Source organism: Balaenoptera acutorostrata, chromosome 3, assembly GCF_949987535.1.
Source record: "Balaenoptera acutorostrata chromosome 3, mBalAcu1.1, whole genome shotgun sequence".
NCBI lineage: Eukaryota > Metazoa > Chordata > Mammalia > Artiodactyla > Balaenopteridae > Balaenoptera > Balaenoptera acutorostrata.
The window spans coordinates 139084257-139106531 of record NC_080066.1 but is presented as its reverse complement, the minus strand read 5'-3'; the positions used below and the strand labels follow the sequence as shown (position 1 = coordinate 139106531).

General features: G+C 41.7%; 1 protein-coding gene across 3 annotated transcripts in view; it reads right to left on the bottom strand.

Moving 5' to 3' along the window:
• DAAM1 (dishevelled associated activator of morphogenesis 1) overlaps positions 1 to 22275 on the bottom strand; it is a 175201-nt gene that overhangs the window by 49786 nt on the left and 103140 nt on the right. For all 3 annotated transcript variants that reach the window (XM_057544132.1, XM_057544134.1, XM_057544133.1), the window contains exons 4-15: positions 18908 to 18979; positions 13173 to 13267; positions 10865 to 11198; positions 9783 to 9893; positions 9557 to 9660; positions 8319 to 8385; positions 7977 to 8094; positions 7422 to 7560; positions 7075 to 7133; positions 3636 to 3823; positions 2830 to 3129; positions 2418 to 2525 (exon numbers count right to left, since the gene is read on the bottom strand). In XM_057544132.1, the coding sequence (XP_057400115.1) occupies positions 2418 to 2525; positions 2830 to 3129; positions 3636 to 3823; positions 7075 to 7133; positions 7422 to 7560; positions 7977 to 8094; positions 8319 to 8385; positions 9557 to 9660; positions 9783 to 9893; positions 10865 to 11198; positions 13173 to 13267; positions 18908 to 18979 (1695 nt within the window). The remainder of the gene's footprint in view (positions 1 to 2417; positions 2526 to 2829; positions 3130 to 3635; positions 3824 to 7074; positions 7134 to 7421; positions 7561 to 7976; positions 8095 to 8318; positions 8386 to 9556; positions 9661 to 9782; positions 9894 to 10864; positions 11199 to 13172; positions 13268 to 18907; positions 18980 to 22275) is intronic.

Below are 22275 nucleotides of genomic sequence, written 5' to 3'. Positions count from 1 at the left end.
GTTACGAGACTAGGGGACACAATGACAGGCACCCCGTTTCCTTTAGTCTATCCTATGTGTTCCTACTAGTCTGTCTTCATCTTTCGATTTTCTGTCTCTCAACACTCAATAAATTCAATGGAATGGCTCAAATTACCTTCATTTGGGAAACACCTTTATGGTTTAAAAATTCTCATCTCACGTTCTTACACCAAGAGGGGAGACATACTTGAGTCAAGCTGAGCGGGTGTGCTGAAATTTTTCTCCGGGAAGTACTACTGCAAATGTCACAAATGATTCTATTTACCAGTCTACTACTTAGTGTTAAGTGCGACCGAAATGTTCTGGTTTATCCTGACTGGCATGACTACTGATTACTTAAACAGCAATTGGTTGCTAGGAGACAATTACCCAGTTGCTAGGCTTTCTGCAACCCTGTCTCCTGGAGCTCTTGAGAACTGTCCACATGTTTGTCCCAGAGCATTTTGGCAGCATCCTTCTGCACCTTCTACTGAAAGCCAGTTAATTATGAGTCTTGTAAACCTGGGTCTTTCAACCATCTGCCTTCATAATAAATGTAACCCACAAAAGCTCAGACTTGAATAGCATCATTTGGAATAACTGCTGTTTTCTCTTCCTTTTATTTACTTCTCTAAGTTCCCAAACCTTCATCTTAGGCAACTAGAATGGACCAGTATTAGTGACTGAAACTGAAGTAGGAAATCAGCAGGACGTGTAATTAGGTCAGAAGATTATTTGAATCTACCAGGAAACTGGCTAAAATGTCCTACTTCACGTTAAGGCCCAGAGGAAACTTTCGTGGGACAGGAGAGAGAGGAGGCCTGTTGTGGCCATTCAGGAACGAATCTGGTCCAAGTACTTGCCATACAAGAGCTCTCAACACATCTTTTGTTTGTCCTTTGAAAGATAAGGTATCTTGCTTTCAACTGGACAACGTCCTATCTTCTTTTTCTTCATTTTCCTTTATTTGGTATTTATGACATTGTACAAGTTTGCCATCATACTTTTGGGGGGGGGTCCCAGCTGAGTGCTCCTATCTTACAGTCATTCTGCCATGGCAGGCAACCACCTGCATTTTTGTACTTTATTAAAATAGTGTTAAGGGCACTGCAGAGAAATATTCTCTCACTTAAGGGAAAATATTCTGGCTAAAAGATGTACTACTTTTTCTTTTCAATTTTAGCTGCATCAAAGGCCATTTTGAAAAAGAAAACCCTCAGCTGTTTTTTCTCCCCAGCTTCAGTCCATCTTCTCCCTTGGTGCCTGGCAGTTCTGTTCTGAGACACTCTTTCTTGGGAACCAAGCCAAGCCTAAGCAGACTAGGAAGTCTGCTGCTTGTCTGAGGATGCTCCACCCTGGGAATGATTCACACGGGAGTTAAGGGCCTCGCAGCAAAACCCAAGGAAAGCCCCTACGCAGATGGCTGGCATCTGCCTGTTCCTGTTCCTTAAGACACACTCTGCTCTCATCATTTCTCCCCCTCAGTCACCCTTTGAACTTTTCTCCTTACTCTCTGAGACTCACTCTTTCCCTCCCAGACCTCCGATTGACTGTTGAAGACCCCACTCCACCTCTTCCTTGTTCTTCTGAGACCCTCTGTACCAAGCCACTTTGCTGTGAACTCTACTAAGATGCCCTCTCGAGGGGTGAGAGGTACCGCACCGATGTGACCAAGCTCACAAAGTGACGCTGACTGCTTGGCCAGGTTAGCAAGCACCAAATCAAACTGCATGTTCTCATACTATCATGTTGCTCACTTTTCAGAAGCTCCTCGGGTCCTATTTGTTCCACTGCCATCCCCACACTTGCCCAGCCTTCACAGCCCCACTTCTGAGTCGATCATGTTCAGGACAGAGCAAAAACTTCTTTCTAGGTTCTATCTAGTTGCCAACTTATAGTAATTTACCAACCCCCATACTTCAAAAGGTTCCATTTACTTCAAATAAGCAGTCCACGCCTGATAATAACCATCTGAGATATAAATATTATAACTAAAATAGCTTCAGAAACAAACACTGTGGGGTGACACTACAAGTTAGGTAACTCTCCTACTATTTTCCCCTGGTGGCCCCTTTGACTAAGCACAAGTGACAATAAGATACAGAGCTCCTTCCACCAACGGAGACGGTGTTGTGGAAAGACACCAGAGCATGAAGCTCCCTAACAAGGAGCTTGTATACCTTCAACATGTACACACACACGCGTGCGCACACACACACACACACACAAAACTGACAGGAACCTAAACGCACATGCAGACCCACACGCCATGCTGTTTGCAGGAACATAATAGGCTAGACCAAACAGCCTAGAATTAAGATGCCTATCATATCATGGTTATGGCAGATGGCCCAGGGATCCTGCACAAGAACATGACTCCTTAATTATTTTAGCATCTGGAGGGCACATGCTCTTACCTGCTGTCTTTGGTAAGCAGAGAAAGTTCTTTCCAGGTCTTCAAGATCTAGAACTTTGAAGACTTTTGTATCATCAATTTCGGTCCACACTGTTCCTTCCAGTTTGTTCTGCAAACATCAAGTTAAGAAGCGCTGGGGTTTATAGTTAGACACAAAAAGAACAGATGTAGTTATTTTTTACAAAGTGCTGCTATCCCAAATTTTTCACTCTACCAGATGCTCAGAATGAGCTGGCTTCAAAAATCGGGCCCCTTGTTTCAGAAGCTTTATCACTTGAATATCTGAGCTAGTGAGAATCCTGAGTCCACACTAGAAAATGAAATCACTGGACAGCCAGGGCGGCCCGGTCAGAGACAACACAGTGGGCTGCTAATGCTATCCGTTAGAGGGAAAGTTGGAACAAATGGCTCACCTCAGGCAGCTTAGACCAGTTGAAGGATTTCAGGGCGTTCGTGGGCTGAGGAATGTTCTTCTTCTTGAGTGCCAGACCCAGGGGGGCACCAGGAGGTGGCATGACTCCTCCCAAGGGAGGAGGCCCTGGGGGAGGGGGGGGCCCCCCCGGGGGGAGGGGAGGGGGTGGAGGAGGAAGCGCTCCACCAGGCAGAGGCGGGGGCGGTGGGGGAGGGAGGAGGGGCCCGGGCACAGAGGAAGGAAAGGGGCCCCCGGGGGCTCCAGGCGAGGCTCCACCGGGGAGTGAAGAGCAGACGGCCCTCTGAAAAATAAAAATAGGAAAAGAGGAGATGAACGGAAGAAGTAAATGCACTGGATGATTTTTAGGGTCTGAAACTTTGCCTAACATGTGTATTATGGAGAAATTCACACATCTGAGAATGTGGGCTTAAAGGCGCAGTAAGTTGAGTGGCCTCGTGTGTGGCACTCCAGTGCTCGTTTGCAAAGGGCTCACGTGTCTCTCACTTCTGGTACCATCCTCCAGTTTGGTTTTCATGAAATCAGTTTTCATGTTAAGAAGCTAATGTGATTTCCTTGCTCTTGTGAGAGGATCTGCATTGGAGAACAAACACACACCTCCAACCACCCCTGCTAACGTGCACGGCAAGCAGAGGGAACAGGTCGCACAACCACCGTGATGGGTCAGGAGACGGTTCAGGCTCTACTGCCCCCAGCAGAGCTGTCTACTTAAGGATGGGGGCTCCGGGATAAGGAGGTCTCGGCAGCTGCCCAGCAATGGGAGACCCAGCCCGGGGCCCGTGAGCTCACCCTGCTGAGCTCGTGGAGCTGGGCCGTGAGGTCCGCCACCTGCTGCTTCACTTGCTTGTGCTCAGTGGTCTCCTTTTCAAGTTTCTCTTTCATTTTATTCAAGGTCTGCATCATCTCTTCCTTCTCCTGGGTCTTGGCATCGCATTCTCGCTCCTTCTTTTCCAACTTCTGTTGTAACTCATTGTGCTCTACACAGGAAAACAACTGGACATGAAAACGGTGAACTCTTCAAAGCTGAAGCATTTTCTCTAAACAGAAGATCGACTGAGGGTGATTGTGAGGCTCTTTATTAGGTAAATATCATTCCTCTTCTCCATCAAAGGGAGCAACTCATGGGCTCAACGGTGCTCGTGCTTGGAGGGGGCTTCAGATGAACAACTTTATCCACTACATTCTGTAAAAGGCTGAAGAGGCCCTCCAGTCGCAGTTCCAAAGCTGGAACACAGGCGTGAGCAACTATCTGTGGAGGTGAATGGTGCCTGCTTGGTATGTAATTCAGAATCCTGTCCTAGAAATGGCCCTTTAGCCACACTAGGGAAAATGACTATTAACAGGGCCTCTTTTCACAACTTAGAAATGAGAACTAGGCAAGTCCAGCGTTCATTAGCTGGGTTTGCTGGCTCAGGTCCCACTAGCAGAGGGGCTGAAAGGGAGGACCCTGCCCTGGGAGGAAGTGCTGCTGCCAGACCCAGGGTTTGTCCCAGTGCGGAGCCATTGCTCCCACTCCCCTCAGAGGGCCCCTTGGACTTGAAGTGTTTTATGCGCTGGCAAACAATTATTAAAACTTGCGAAGGCAAATGTTATTATCTCAGCATTAAACACCTTAAGGGCAGTAGTACCTGCCGAGCATGAGAATCACGATAATACGAGGAGAAAAATATTAGCTCTCTGTAGTTGCACTCACTCCCCCAATCCCGCTATAACGGAACAAGGCATCCCATTTAGCATAATGCTTACTTATGTTGCCAACACACCTGCTGACTCTAGCACTTACAGGAGTAATACTCTGTGGAAAAGAGGACTAATGAAGTTTAGCCTGCAGATTTTCATTTCAAATACTTGGCCCCAATCCCTAGTCTTTTTATACCAATAAACCCACTAGATATAGAACCTACTGGGGCAGATCTATACAGAGTTGGTCTCTGTTTCTGAATTTGATAACATTTAAATTCTTGCTTTCTCTGTCTTTTACTTTCTCTCTTCTGAGTTCTCCAAAATCAGAGTTTGCAGAGAAGGGTTCAAGTCACTAAAATCCTTGGATTTTACCAGCCTTGGAGTTAAGACAACCGTCAACCCACTTCTACCACTCTGTGGATGCTTCCCTGACTTCTTCAGCGACATCTAAAAACTACCCCACTGCCTCCCACTTTCTTCTATCTCTGTTTCATTCCTCTTTGACAATGTAAGACCTGACTTCCTATTATCAGTCATTAGCCTTTGACAAATCTGGCCAAGCCTCAGAACCACCTGAGAAATTCTGACATTCCAGGACTCACAGACCACATTGCAGGGAGTCTGTCCTATAGATCAGGGGCAGGGCTCAGGAACCTGTGGTTTTCAAATGCTCCTTAGAGGATTCTGATAAAGTGCCCAGTATGGGAAGCTCCAGCCTAAAGGGTTATCTCCACAAATGGTCTCCATGTGCTAAGCTTTTATTCAGTACTTATTGGGTATGCGGCACTAGAGAGAATTCTCCCCAGATATTCTCCACTTTTCAGGTCCATAGTACTTCCTGTCTCCTCACAGCCTCCACCCTCTGAGAAATTCACCAACAGGTACCCTATTTCATAGAACTTTGCTACTTGACACTTCCAGAGAAGAATTAATTTTACCGACAATATCTCCTTTTTTGCACTCTATGCATGACCTCACTTTAAACCATCCTATTCCTCCAGCTGATCTCGGCCATTTCCTCTTGTACCACCTCAACTGCCTAAATGCTACAAAACTTTCTACCATTTACTAGGCAGCTAATAAATGCCAGGTACTATGCTAAAGTCCTAATATTTGTCATCTACTCTTCACAACAACCCTGTGAGTTAGATGTAATCTTCACTTTGCAGAGGCAAAGACTGGAGGGTTAAAGGACATGACTTAGCCTACCCACACAGTCGGTCAGGGGCAGAGCTGAGACCCAGACCCAGAGCCCAGCACCGTGCCTGCCCCATGAAGCCATTCAGTACATACCCACTGCATGAAGGACTGAAATGACTCCAAAGCTTATGTCCTAAGTACTCTCTTCAACTTGCACACCTGAGTCTCCATGCTCTAGGGTATATCCCTAAAGTACCACTCATTGACCATCTTCTCGGGTATAATTCTCTCTTTACCCTAACTTGTTGTCAGTGTCTCTATTCTTTCTATAGCAGTTTCTGGAATTAATTTATAAAAATGTATGTGCAACCTCACTTATTTGAGACCTATCTGAATTCATACGAGGAACCCATAATATAACAGAACTTCATATTCGGTATTTTCCGGTATCAGTGGTGAGCCTGCTTTTCTGCTCGATGGACAAAATGTGATGAGAGGAAAGGAAATGCTTCAGCATCTCTTGGGCCATCTTTTCAACACACTGAATACTATGGTGAGTGCTACTGTATGTCACTGGCTGTGACTGAGTCACTTGGACAGGGAAAAGGAAGTCAGTTAACCAGCATAGTGAAAGAGTAGTGGCCGGGAGTATGACTGTTTTCTCAAAGGGTCCAACTTTAATTTGCTAATATTTTGAAGGAGGGGAAGAGTTATACTTATTCTGTGAGTGGTTTGGCATGGTGACAGGCACAAAATGACCCCCGCCCCAAGTCATTTGATGCTGAGTGTTGATATCAAAGACATACTGAGATACTCACCAACGGCTGGTCTGTTAATGTTTTATAACATGTACATCTCCAATGGTCAGTGATTTTCTGCATGATTTCTCTTTTTATAACTGGTACCAAATTAAGGTCACATGGAGAATTGGGCTGCTGAAACCAAGTTGCCTGTGCTTCTCTTTCAAAATTCTGGGTAATCCCTGTGTCCTTGATTATAGTTCTTAAAATCTAGTGTGCTTTAAAGAGCAATTATGGGGAAGACTGGGATGAATGGTAGTTAAGAAAATTTGAATTAATGAATATTGAACAGCAAATGCTTCAAAAATGCTTCAAAAAATGAATGGTGGTTTAGAAAATTTGAATTAATGAACATTGAACAGCAAATGCTTCAAAAAATGATTATAATGAAAGGATAAAATATTTGGGAATCAACATGACAACTAAGATAGTCTGATTCAAGAAAAACCAGGCAAAATGCCCTGAAAACATGGGGGAGGGGAAAGGCTGTTTATACACCAAAGTCAATGAGAAACATCAATGCAAATTTCTAAGATATACAGTAAGGAGAGTTGTGCAATAACCAGTAACATGACCTCTTCTCTTGTCAGGACCTCATCATTTACCTTTTCTCATTTTTTCTGCTTGTTCTTTCCACTGCTTAACTTCATTTTCATTAACCAACCTGTATAATAGTTAAAGGAGCATTCATTACAAAAAGTGTAAAAGACCCACTGCTAAATGCATGCTCTCTAGGTAGAAAAATTGTTTAATGCAGACAAAGTCCTCAGCATGCTTGAAACCCATTTTAAACCCAGATGTTACATACATATATTACATGTATACATATAGGAACTCATATCTGACCTCTAGAACATTTCAGCTATCCCAGCTGCTACTTTGAAGTAGGATAATACAAATGTCTTATATTGGTGCTATTATCTCAAGGGTAGCAAAATAAGAAGAAACTTACATCCGTACGACATTTTTAATATTAAAGTTTTCCAAGGGCGTGGAGTCAGGGTCCTGACCTTTGTCATTCTGAATAACTATTTGCTGTATAATTCTATCTAGGAGTAGCCAGTACTGAACGGTGTTGCCACTTCTCTTGTCTAAAAAAGAAAAGAACAGTGGAGATACTTCAACTGGTTTCAAAACTTGAACGAATATTTTTGAACAGTGCTCACCCGCCAGAGCCACAAAACCAGACAGATGTTTACAACCCTTCCCAACGTTTCTGGAATTCTGACACACGATGATCATTTATGTGATTGACAGGCACTTTCTACCCCCTTCTAAATGTGTTGTAAGGCATATATTTATTTTTAAAATCAAAGCGAGTTATAATTCATTTCGAGAACTTCACAACACCCCTTAAGCTGTGCAGAGACACACTGGGCTGTCACAAAACTAAGGTTTGGAATCCCTGGTGTGCACCCAACCTAAGCCACACTGTTCAGAAGACAGAGCCCTTTGGATGATGTCCAAACATTCACAAACACACGCGTTAAGTCACAAACACACTCACAAGGCATTTGGAGGCAGTGGTGCAGGATGGACATGAAGTGAGGGTAAGCTTCACTGTGGGTCAGCCTCTTCCTGGTCAGCTCAAACATCTGAGTAGCACTTTTTGTGTCTATGTGAACCTGTTTCATATGAAAAAGAAATCTAAGTCAAACATCCAAGTTCTTCAATTCCTACAAGGTAAGGTAAGCAATTCCAAGGCAAATAGAAGCTAACCCTGCCACTTAGATAGCAAAACAGAAATCTGACTTTGCTCTTAGGTTACATTTCATCTCTATGACACACATTACAACAGGGACATTCGTGAGCTGCTGAGTCAAATTAGAATAATTGTAAGCACACGTACCAGTTCAAATCTTTTGGCAAATTCTAGTTCATCTTCATTTCGGAGCATTTCAAAAAAATCTAAATGCCTGAAAGACAATTAAAGGAAAGCTATTAAAAGTTGAACATCCTACAAACACAGGCACGTAGGAATCAGGACATAAATTCTAAGGCCTTTCCTAAAATTTCAGAGATATCTCTAAAAGAAGTACGACAACAAAATTTGAATGCCTTCTCTTAACTATGTTCTAAGGAAAAAAGACATCATCTGACTGAAATGAGATCACTACAAGAGAGAAATCTGAAAGCCTAGGATGTGCAGCACATAGAAGACAATTCATGAAAGTTTATCAAATCCAAACACAACCAAATCCAGATTCTACTCATGGAATCTCTTTATGGAAAAACAAGCCCATATAACTAACTTGACTGACCACTGAATTAAAGATTACAAAAGAAATGTTCATGCCTTTCACTTCTTCATTCAAATACTTATTGAGCCCCTATTATTGACTGGGGAATGGTAAGTTCTGTGAAGACAAATCCAACTGCATAAAGGGGATAGAGAATGATGGGAGGTGAGGTGAGGTGAAGAGTATGAACACAGTGGCTGGAAAAGGTCTCTGCGTGGGAAAAAGGGAACAAGCGACTTGGACATCTGTGGGAAGATCTTTTAATGCTGAGGAAATAGCAGGTGCAAAGGCCCTGAGGCAAGTGTATTTTGACATGTTCATAGACTATCAAGGAGAAAAGCATGGTGGAGTGTGTGAATGAGGGAGAAGCGTGGTAGAAGGAAAGATCTGAAAGCTGGTAGGATATGTTAGAAATCGTAAAATGACTGCAGACAAGAGCAAATGAACAGGAAAGTGGAAATTAACATTCATAGAATGTCTATCAAAGGTGCCATGTGATTCCACATGTTTTATAGTCAGCTTTCATAACAGCCCTGAAGAATAGTGTTATCATCATCATCACTATTTCTTTACGTATAAAAACAGTAAGGTTAAGAAAAATTGAGTAACTTGACCAGAACACATAGCAGGTAAGCAGCAGGACTAGGATATGGATTCAAGTCTAATGCCAAAACCTACACTAAGTTCTCTACACAAGTGCTGCTTCTTTCATCGAGAAAGTCTTACTATAAAAACATCATTACCTGGTCTAACATTTTGGTACAAGTTCCTTAGATCACAAGTAGTTCATAGACTGGCACTATACACATGGAAAACACATGAACTATCTCATAATAGTGTGACTTACCTATCTAATGTTGAATTTTCATGTTCCCTTAATTTATCTATTACAGGTTGAATTCCCAACATCAGAAATTCATAACGAAGATGAAGTCTAAAGTCCAAACTTTCCTGAAAGTAAAAGGGTGATGGAATACATTTTTAAGCTCTTTAGACTACACAGTTGGTAATCTTTTAAAAAAAATTATTCTTTAATAATATATGTTTTAAATTGTGGTACAGAAGGCTCTTACCACTCCTGCGCCTTGGCTTAGCACTGCATTGATGAAGGACATGATGGCAGTCTTGAGACTCACTTCATCTCGATACCGCCCCGTGCTTTTATCCAAGTCATTAATTAACGTCTACCAAGGATACAGATGTAAAAACAAAGGACTGAATAGTTACTAACCTTACACTCATTTTATTAATTTTTTAATACTCAGAAGTTAATTTTTAAAAGCTTGTGTTTAGTCAGAATTACATTGATCCATAGAAAGCTACCTTTTTTTCCTTAAGATTAGTCCTAAAAACTCTACTTTCAAAATTCTTACATCATACATGTTTACATACACATGTATACAAAGTACAAAAGACTGTGCTTCGTTAACTCTGCTTACTTTTTATATTTGAGAAAAACAATGTGGTGACATAATCTCACTGTTTATATGGATCCTAAATCAAGACTGGCAATCTATAAAATTTTCAGGGACCACCCATTTAGTGGATCGAAAAGTGTTTTATATAATGTGTACGAAGCAGGGCTACATTTTTAAGTTCAGGACAATAGTCTCCCCTTATTCACAGGGGATATGTTCCAACGTCCCCAGTGGATGCCTGAGACCATGGATAGTACTGAATCCTATATATACTCCTATGTAGACTATATTTTTCCTACATTAATGGCTGGGTGTTGTATACAGTGTGGGTATCTAGAGAAAGGGATGATTCACATCCTGGGAGGTACTGAGCAGGATGGCACGAGATTTCATCATGTTACTCAGAACAGCTGCACAATTTAAAGCTTATGAATTGTTTATTTCTGGAATTTTCCATTTAATATTTTTTAACCCCAGTTGACCTCGGGTAATTAGCACTGTGGAAAGCAAAACTGCAGTTAGCGGGGTTGGGGGGGGGCACTACTGTAAATCCACAACCCCAGATTGATCAACTACAGAAAGAACATTCTACTCTCTACCTAAGAAGAAGGAAATGCTTGAAGTCCCACCGTGAATGCTCACCACAGGGGAAAATCTCAAGTTAACATTCCCCCTTCGGGGCCAGGAAAGGCACTGGTCTGAAGGCAGGAATGAAGAAGTGGCGAGGAAGCACCCACCTGAAAGCGGGTTCTCTCGCTGGCGTACTTCTGGTAGTGCAGCATGGCCTGCAGAACCTTCTTGTGGCCCCCGGGAACCAGGCACACAGCGCCCAAGATTTCCAGCACAGCCACCTTCGTCTTAATGTTCTCTGTGCTCAGACTCTGAGCAATTACATTAATACTCTCAGAATGAGCCAGGACGTGAGCCCGACCTTGAGAGTTGTTCATTAGCGCCTTTATACATCCAATGAGAGAGGTATGTATTCGAGACTCCGAGGTCTCGTAGTCCATGGTCTTTAGAAAGTTGAGAATACATGACAGGCCGTCCAAGTCAATGAATCGGGTTACAAACCTGTCACGAGGAGAAGGTTAAAATGTATCAGACTTAAGTCTTTTTGGAATATTTTAATAGCCCCTAACAGAAAAGTTTAGGGAGCTGGTGGGCAGGAGAAAGTAAGAAGACGTAGTTCCTAAAGTACCCAAAGGCTTACATGAAGTCTTCTTAATTGGGAGCCTCCTCCTTGGCCCAGACCCAATGGTCAGGTCTAACCAGAAGTGTGAAAAAAATCTCCATTTGAGTTAAAAAGATCTTAACTGATATGAATAACCAATTAACAGATCTTATAACCACAGAAAACCAGGAACAAGAAGAAGTTCAGAATATCCACCTTAGGTTAAAGTCGTCTGCTGATCCTGTGTTATGATAGCATCCAGTCCCCATGCATGTTTAAGTGTTGACCACTGACCCAGGCATGCCCCAAACCAATGAAAGTCAAAGAGCATCCTTAAACTCCAGGATATTTACTTGCCAAACAAATGATAATCTATCTCCTTAGTTTTATAGCAAAAACCTTCTTTTGTATGGCATGCTATATGGAATCCCAATACATAAAACAAATAAAAGCAATACTTTATTACTGTACATTAATTTTTTGGATATTTATAGCACTTATTTACTGTAAAGTCAATCAATGAGAATAATTCACAATACATATCTGTAGGTTAAGACTCTGAAAAGTTCAGAAGTAACATAACCTGTTGATGTGACTACTCCAGAATTTTCCAAACTTATTTAGCCTTGGATAACCATTAACATCTGAGAATGCAGAACACACATACAGAGGGAAACAGTGATCTCGTTAGGATAGACTAGAAAACTTCTGATATACAACTGTATATGATTTTTGAGGAATCAGCACATTTTTTCCTAGCATTTTATAGTCAAATATAGGGAATTTTATTTCCCAGCTATTTCATCCAACCACATCACCCAGATCTAGCCAAGCTTCATTCATAGCACTAGTGCTGATGAAATGCACCTGTAAGCACCCCCATATCCCACCAAACCTTAGAGGATTAATGGAAAATGAAGGTGTGGGAGGCACACAGTAGAAGCTGATTGCTCATCCATTTCTTTTACAACAGTTTTATTGAGAAATAACTCACATGCCATAAAATTCATACTTTCAAATGCGTAATTCAGTGATTTTTAATATATTCACAGAGTTGTGCAACCATGGTCACTATCTGATTTTAGAACACTTTAATTATCCCCAGAAGACCATTTTCCTCTCTCCCTAACCCCAGGCAACCACTTATCTTTCTGTTTCTATGGATTGGCCTTTTCTGGATATTTCATATAAATGGAATCATACAATACATGGTCCCCTGTGTCTGGCTTCTTTCGCTCTGCATAAATATTTTCAAGGCTCATCCATGTTGTAACATGTATCAGTACTCCATTCCTTTTTAGGGTTGAAAAATATTCTGTTTTATAGATATGTCACATTTTATTTATCAATTCATCAGTTGATAGAATTTGGGTGTTTCCAATTTCTGGCTATTATAAATAATGCTAATATTCGCACACAAGGTTTTAGGGACATGTTTTCATTTCCCTTGGGCTATATATCGAGAAGTAGAATTGTTGGGTCATATGGCAACACTGTGTTTAATATTCTGCGGAAATGTCCAACTGTTTTCCAAAATGGTTGCACCATTTTACATTCCCCCCAGCAATGAATGAGGGTTACAATCTCTCCCCATCTGCACCAACACTTATTAGTTTCTGCCTTTTTGTATTTTAGCCACCTTCATGGATGTCCGCATATCTTTTAACTGAAGAAAAACAATTTATTGAATGTTCAATGATTAAAGTATTTCATCCACGGTTCAATTACATGTTTTTAATTTAAGACTTCCTCAAGAGTTTGGCTATTGCAGAAAAATAAAGAAGAAAGGAAGGGAAAAGAGAAGGGAAGAAGAAAGTAGAAAAGAAGAAAAAGAAAAGAGACAAGTAGTACACGCTCCCCAGTATAAAAATTACCTCATTGGTTTCGTCCTTAGTGCTGTCTTCAAACTCTCTATAGTTTTACTTCTCTCTTCTTCCTCTTCCTTCTCTAAAGCCAGCAGAGATTTTCTCTATGCAAAGAAAACTAAAGTTACTTCTTCAATTTTTGTTTTAATTATAGTACAAGCAAGACAAGCCCACAGATTCCATGCTATCACTTTTAATACAAATAATCAATAACATTATGACCAAGATTTACTACAAGCCAAAATGTAGACCAAAAGCACCAAGAATTCCACAAATTCATTCTCTGTACAAGTTAGTTCTTTTGAATTTAAATAAAGTTTTAAGAAAATGTTGAGAAATCTTAGTAGAGATTAAGTGGTCCAAACACTTGTGTAACTACTCTATATCTACACTCTGATGAAGATATTACTATTTATATTTGATAGAAAGGAGATTAGACCTATAGTTAAATACAACAATCTGACAATTAACGTTAACATTATCACACTATCAAAGAGAGGCAGGCAGCAATCTTCCCATGCTATCTCTTCCATTTCTCAGTCAAAAAGTGTAATCTTAAAAAAAAAAAGTGTAATGTTTTACATTTTTTGTTACATCAAATTATTTTTTAAGAGGAACGATTAAATTGGACCTGATACAAAGATAGACAATTCCTTTGGAGTAAATGCTTAAGTTTTAGAAATGATTCAATGTCATTTGGAAATCAGGATATGGAATGTATGGGTATGTGTGTGTGTGTGTGTGTGTATGTGTGTGTATGTGCCCGTGTGTGCTTTCCCTACCCAGGGATCTACTAGAGCAGTGCTTCTCAAACTTTAATGTGGATACGAATCGCCTGGGGATCTTGTTAAAATTCAGGTCCTGATTTGGCATGTCTGTGGTGAAGCCTAAGAACCTAAGATGCTGCGCTTCTGATGGGTTTCCACGTGACGCTGATGCCGCAGTCTGTGGACCTCACTTCAAAGAGCAAGGCCCTAAGGAAGCAGATCTCGGTTGATATCATAAAGTTATGAATGCTAGTAAGGTTCATAGACTTGTTAGGAAGTCTTTTCCATTCCTTTTATGCCATGATCACCTAAATGTACTAAAAGTATCGCCAAGTCTTATGGCCCCAGGTGCTTCCACCCACAGAACCACAGGTCCCTTGCCTTCCTCCTACTCTTAACATGTGCTTGTCCAGTCTCAGTCTTTTTACTTGTTACCCATTCTGATAAAATGCATGGCTGGGAAACAGATTGGGGTACAGAAAAAAACATTTGGCTCTTATACACGTGTCTCAATGGTCCAGTCTCTCCCTTTCTTTCAGGTCCACACATCATCAAGGGGTGACTTTACGTAATTTTTTTCAAGTTAACAGTACAAGCATTAAGTAACTAAATGCTAACTAAAACCTAAATTTGACTTCACACTTAGGAGGGTAAAGCCCAAAGCAAACATATATCAGTATCATTTATGGCAAGTGAAATAAAAATCAGTAAAGTCTTGTTTTGTAAACTTGAATTGTTTCTGCTAAAGCTGCCCTCTTGCTGGTGATGCGCCCGGACAGCTGTCACCAGAGGATAGTAGGGGAAGAGGCTGCGTGCAGAAATAGCCAATGAATTTCTTCACAGCTCCGTGAGACCCATATCCTGGAAAATTTAGCACAAATCCAGCCAAGTACATTTAATCTCCTGTGGCACAGCTGAACTTGTTCAGACTCTTAAGCAATCACTTTGAATCTGCAGCCCAGAATCAAGACTTTTATGAACATCACTTCTTGTTCCTAAGCTTAGTCACCCAAACCTCCCAAATTAAAACTACACACGTTTCTTATTGTGGTTCATTAATACTAAATAAAGATGCACATATTTATCCTTTTAACAATCTTGGAGAGGGTGTAACCTCCAAATAAAGGCAGACTACATTAAGATTCTCCCTAGTAGAGTTAAGAGATTTATGAAAAGTCAAGAAATTTAAATTGGAATTTCCTTCCCCAATATAAGGACTATTACTTTCCTCTCAAAACAGAAGACAGTATACTCTTTTCTGTAGTACAATGAGAATTGAATCTAAGATTCTTTATTGTATTGAGAAAATCGAGGTTATGGAGATGAACCTGACATTCTAATGTGACTTTTCGAAATAAAATAATTTATGTGGAGTCTCAAGTTTTCAAGCTTCACATTTATGGATTAGTCTAAATTTGCAGCTTTTCGACAGAAAAGGGGATCTGCCTACATTTCTGAAGATGGCTGCTAGGCCAAACATCCCGTATGCACCTTGCCATACACTGGACTGGCTTGTGGCGGCCTCCTTGGGTGCTCTATGCACTTACTAAATCCCTGCTCACATGAGGAGTGGGCAAAGGACAAAGTGCATCCTGGCAGAGGATCTTCCAGTCAAAGCTGCTAAGGTTTACACTGGAACATGCAGGGCCGAGAGAGGTGCGCAAACCAGGCACAGAAATCATTCCTGGTATGGAGTCTGGAACTAAGCTCCTGTTTGAAATATCTCATTGGTGTGAAATCAATAAGCCAACCCGCTAAGCACACTGAACTTCACCTCACATCCTTGCTCCCTGAGACTGCACGCAGAAGCCACACACCAAGAAAGCCCAGGTCCCTCTGGAACATGCACTCTTTTATTATATTGTTTTCCACTCTTTAAAAGCCAGCAGATCACTCAGGGGTCCTTTAAAGAACAAAGCATTCTTGTTACGAAGCTTCCGTAAAGTAACTGAACTTGTTCCACAAAGGGCTTCACAGACCAGTAAGCACTGTGGTTCTCAACCTGGACTGCTTATCAGACTCTCCAGATGCCTGTCCCACCTCAGAAAAGCTGGGGGTGGAGGCATGGGTGGGATTACCAGGCCTCTTTCACGTGCCAAAGGATTTAAAAAACTGAGTTAGTGAGAGGCAAACTGGAAAGGAGTCTTTGAGCTTAGACTGATAGGTTTAAATTCCAGCTCTACCACTTCCAAATGAGATGACCTTGGGCAAGGTAACCTTTCTCTGAGTCTCAGACTCCTTATCTATAAATAGCACTTAGAGCATAGGGTGCCTGTAAGGATTTAAAACAGCATGTAGAGTGCCTGTTACATGAGGCATACTCAACAGCAGTAGCCGCTACTGATGCTGAAGACAGTAGATGATGACAATGTGGATAAACGCCCCTTCGACAATTCCCAAAGCAGACAGCCAGAGAGCTTAGCTGCCAGGCCAGGAAAGGATCTGGAGGAATCATGTGCCTTTCCAGTCCCCAGGGATAATGTCTTAGGATTTCTGCTGTGTGCTGTCAGGAATTCTCCAGAGAGATTGGCTAGAACTATGGGGAGGATGTGGTGGCCACAGATAGGGTGAAAAAAACAGAAAACTCAGCATAGGGTTTCTGGTCTCATCAGGCCTCCTTGCTCCTTTACAGATGCAGGAGTGGTGAGGCCTCATTATTTCATCACCTGTTGTAATGCCTTCTACCCTTAACCCTGGAAAGATGCTGGCTCTGTCCTTCAAGGAGCATTAGAAAGCTCTGTGAGGTGTTTAACCCATAAAGAAGAGCAAAGTGACAATGTAAGAGCCTGGAAATGATACTCTTAGAGAGGGCTTTCGATTAGGAAGCAAATATAATTAAAATGTAGATGACTCATGAATGTAGCAAAACGTTGTCCAAGGAGCTAGATGAAGGAGAAAGGGAGGCTCTTGAAGAAGTGCCACATACCAGCACATCACACACCCTCTAGTGCAGGAAACGAGTCAGGCTGACTCCGGAAAAGGCATGGAGTAAGTCACTAAAGGACAAATTAACCTAACTGTCCCAAAATTTGAAGACAGGAAAAATCCATATTATTTAGTACTTCTCCACTGATAGAAGTGAATTCATTAACAAAGGAGCAACTTCCCTTGTTAGACATCAAATAAGGCTGAGTTAATTAGAAAGAGAGACAGCCTGCCTGATAGCTTGTTTTTTCCCTAACAGCCAAGAACAAGAATTCAGAAAATAGGGACTTCCCCGGTGGCGCAGTGGTTAAGAATCCGCCTGCCAATGCAGGGGACATGGGTTTGATCCCTGGTCTGGGAAGATCCCACGTGCCGCGGAGTAACTAAGCCTGTGCGCCACAACTATTGAGCCTGCGCTCTAGAGCCCGCGAGCCACAACTACTGAAGCCCGCGCTCCACAACTGCTGAAGCCCGCACGCCTAGAGCCCGTGCTCTGCAACAAGAGAAGCCACTGCAATGAGAAGCCCACGCACCACAACGAAGAGTAGCCCCCGCTCACCACAACTAGAGAAAGCCGGCGCGCAGCAATGAAGACCCAACACAGCCAAAATTAAGTAAATTTAAAAAAAAAATTCAGAAAATAAACTTTCTGTGCAGGAATTGTAAATGACTCTATATTATAATTGCTTAGGCGGATGTAGAAAAATCCCTGATGGTTATCACAAGCCTCATGTTCTGATAACATATTCATACAAATGCTGAGATCACCCTTTTCTCATCTTTGCTGTTGTGTAGAATGCCTGGTATAAGGATTTGGTGGTTATTTTCTGTTCTTTTCTGCTGTGCTTTTAGAGAAAACCTTGGGGCAAAAGCTTATGCAGTTTCTTCTATAATTTATACAGCCCTGTTTACCATGGTGCTTATTATTCTTCATGTGACAGCAGAAGAAGCATCTTCAAAGAAAAAGCTAGAAAAGAGGAAGTTACTAAAAGTCAAGGCCTCTGAAAATTTAGCAAAAGTGTGAATGATTCACATATAGTAGTTAGTTTTTAACTGTTGCAGCAGCAGCAAAATATTAGACAATCTAGAATGTTTGTTCTAAGTGATAAGAAATGAATTCTCCACAAGGGCTCTGTGGATGGCAGGAAAAGGAGAGGTAGAGAAAGTATTATGGAAGCTATCATCTGCTTGAATATAATAAACTCAAAGTTGAGCCTAACAGATTAACTCTTAAAATCGTGTGTCCACGGAGGCAAAGACTGCTCTCCTGTGAGCAGCCTCCAATTTTTATCAATGTGAACAAGATTTAGGCTATTAAGGCTCAAATGTTGATGACATGTTTTCTGCTGTGTATTTTTGCTGGATCGACAGATGCCCCTCAAGCAGCTCAAAACTCTGACATCACATAGACATCCATGTGATCAGAATGCATTATTTTAGACACTGAGAATGCATTTTCATCAATTACTGAACCAAAAATCCACATACTGAAGATTTCCCAAGGATATTTCAGCATTACCATTATTACGCCTTTCCATTAAACCACGTATTCCATGAAATTTTTTCTTATTTGTACGAGTAAAAGAGTACCTTCGTACCCTGTAAGATCAAGAACCCAGGAACTAAGTCCTCCGTTTAAAAAAAAAAAAAAAGGATGAGAACAGTGAAGGGATAGTTTCATTGTACTATTCTTAAATGGTATTAACTTTTAGAATGGTGCTGTCCTATCAAAGTTCCAAATGACTGGTAGGAACAATTGCAAGTTAAAGTTGAACAGAGGCCAGATTTATGATTACATTTCCTCTAATAATATTAAACTCACTTATATTTTAGTATGTGCTGATTTTATTTAAAACATACTGGAAAAAAATCATTTTGCCAAATACCACTCCTGCCTCCCCTTTCTCCCCAACACTGAGTGTTTGGAATGGAGTTTGGAAAGATAATGACATTTGGTAGTTCTTACTCAAGTGAATACTTATTGTGCAACTGTGCGCTTTGTACTAAACTTGCATTTTAAACTGTGAATTGAAGAACAGAAAGGATACCTACAGCAGCCATGGAATTGAGCTGATCAATGTAGAATTCAGGCCAACTTGTTGCTCCCTTGTTTTCTTCCTGGTCCTAAAGAGAAAGAAAAAAAAAAAAAAAAGTGATATACCACCAGATGTATATACACAACAGTCACAAGCACATCTGACTTCCAGAGCCTCTAGACGATGGCCCACACAAACCATTAGAAGACAATGAGATACAAGATATTTGTCTTTTAATGTTAGCTTTAAATCATCAGACTGTCCCCTTGATCAGGGTGGTCTTCCTGATCCAATTTCCACAGAGAGTGCTGAAGTCAGAATTCGGTGTGACAAAGGGGACATTTTCTGAACCAGCATTCAAGGGGAGTTGACATGGGAACTTAGCCACACATGGTATGATGCTGTTTTCCTTCAGGGGTGCAATAACATTGGGAAGGGCTCTGTGTTTGTTGCAAGGACAAAGGATCTCTAGGTCCTGTGTCGCACTGAGGACGGTATTGCTGCACTACATGTCTGGATGAAGTCCACAAAAGAGGGAAAGCTACCTTTAACCATGACCACAGGGGGCTTCCCTGGCGGCACAGTGGTTAAGAATCCGCCCGCCAATGCAGGGGACACAGGTTCGAGCCCTGGTCTGGGAAGATCCCACATGCCGCAAAGCAACTAAGCCCGTGCGCCACAACTACTGAGCCTGCACTCTAGAGCCTGCGAGCCACAACTACTGAGCCAGCATGCTATAACTACTGAAGCCCGCGCGCCTAGAGCCTGTGCTCCGCAATAAGATAAGCCATCACAATGAGAAGCCTGCGCACCACAACGAAGAGCTGCCCCCACTCGCCGCAACTAGAGAAAGCCCATACACAGCAACGAAGACCCAATGCAGCCAAAAATAAATAAATAAAATAAATAAATTTTAAAATGACCACTGGACTTGGCCAATTTTTAACTGGACTTTTTTCCCTTAGTTTGTTCAGACTCCAGCAGACAGTAAAAATTTTGAAGAAAGGTCTCATTTGATGTTACCAAAAGTAGATGATACTGCTTCAGATGAGGAGGTAAAATAAAGCCCGACATTGGATGGAAGGTAACAAAATGAACACACGTTAGTCCCAGGTCCAGCCCTCATGCCATGACAGCTTGTGAGTTTGAGAAAATGCAGTATATCTGAACTGAAGAGAACTGAAACCCAAGGAATTCAGGAACCCATTCCTAAACCGCTCCAGTCAGTTCTTCATCTTACAAACCAGGGTGACTTGAAGCCAGCACCAGAGCCCCCAGGGCTTCTGTGTATGGGCGCTCTGTGCCAGCCTGAGCTCACACCTCCCCCCAAAATCAGGTGGCTCTGGCCTCTGCTCCATTGGAGCACTGAGTCCACTTGAAGATGGCATTGTGGTGGGAGATTTCCATGCATGTTTGCAAACCTGTGTGGCTCCAAGTCATCTGTGTGACCAAACAAACTTGAAGGGGAACATTTCAGCTCTTCTCTAGCTTCACATTCAGAGAACACCTTAGTATAATCGGCATCTCCTGTCCCCTTGGAGAAGAGCTGGGCCAGGTACACGGAGCTGCTACCGGACAATGAAGTAGTTACTACCTATTTACTGTGTCAGGATCCCCATCCTTGGGATAAAGGCTTCATGGTAGGGCTATTAATTTCAGTCCTACACTTTACTTAAAAGAAAAGAAACAAACTTTCTCTAAACAAATCTTTCTAGGCAGGTCTACTCTGGTGAGATAAAAGAAACAATTTCAAAACTATTCTTTAAGTAGTCACGAAAAGGGGGCAAAGTAACTGTTGCTTACCGTGCCTTGAAAGCTGGCAGTAACTGATATCTGAACTCAGGGAGTTGCATGAATTTCATCTGGAGACTGAACATCCCAGATGATGGGGACAAAGGCTACAGCAGCAGCTTTGAAGTTGGACTGGATTACACTTCCGTGGCTTTAAAAAGCTTAGGAAATCTGATGAGTTTTTAGAACAGCCCCTGATTATTACTTAACATGTTAATAAAATAGCTACAATGGTAGCGTAAATGTTGAACACTTCTCTCCTATTAAAATGGAGTATTAAAGTTAGCAAAACCCCACTGTTACCAATGTTTTCAGCAAGCCAAAACCCACAGTGATATTCAATGGTATTTGAACCTATAAAATGAAACAGAAGGTGCCAGATCTTTCTAGTCCCTCAATCTAGGGCAAATTTCCAAAATTACGACAAAATCACATCCCATGTCTGGGGTCCCATGAGAGCCTGCTGTAAGCTATTAAGTCCTGGTTACTGGAAGGAGATCATTTTAGAAGCTTAAGATTAGTATACAGAGAGAAATCTCTACACTCTGAAAATGTTTTTAAAATAATGTAAACAGATTAAGACTAGATCTAGATACTGCCGTCAAAATAAGGGGAAGAAAGCTGCATTTTTATTTTACATGCCCCCAGTGCTGAGAAAATCAAATGAGCTAACATATGTGAAAGCTTCTCGTAAAAATACTAAGTGTTATTACTACATCCCTGAGGGGGGGAGGTGGTCCTCAGAGTTCTTCATTTTAGCAGTGCATTTCCCTGGTCCTTCCATACAGATGTGCGCTACAGTAGCCAAGAGAAGCTCATCCCTGTGAACCAAATCTCCCCCTCCTTTGTGTGGCTTCTGGAGTCTGCAGTGATACACAGACACAGGCCAGAAGGATCTGAACGCAATTGTTCTCCGAGGTCCCTGAAAGAGCACCAGACACAGAGACTTGCCAAGGGGGAGACTTTCTCCTAAAAAGTCCATGAAAGAGGTGGCTGATGGAAGGGTAACATGTATAATATTCCTGGAAGGTTGGGTCCTCTGTATTACTAACCTCAAACACGTATTATTCTTTGAGTCATCTGTCTTGGTTCTATTTACTTGTTCTAGAGAAACAAGTGGAAAAACACACAAGCTTGTATAAACTGTATTACTGTAGGTGTAATAGAAGCAACTGTAATATCCAGCACATACAGAGCTTACCACGCGTCAAACGCTGTTCTAATCACTGCGCTCTTCATTTTAATCTACCCTGTGAGGTAGGTGCTGTCATTATACTCATTTTACCGAAGAGGAAACAGAGGTAAAGGGAGGACAGATGTGTTGCTAAAGGTCATCCTGCTGGAAATTCAGAGGCAGTGGGAAAGAATCATGGCAATCTCTTTCCTAAGATTAGACCTCAGGTTAACCACAAGCAATACACATTGAGTGCAAAGCTGGCTTTTCACTCTTCACCACTTCACTATAAGAGACTCAAACATGGTTAGCGGCCAAAAATGAGTTCACCTCTCCCTAAACCCTTAGTGCTACTTTTGCTACATTCAATATTTCTGAATATTATTCTAAGGCCTGATGTCTTACCCGGGCTACCTCTG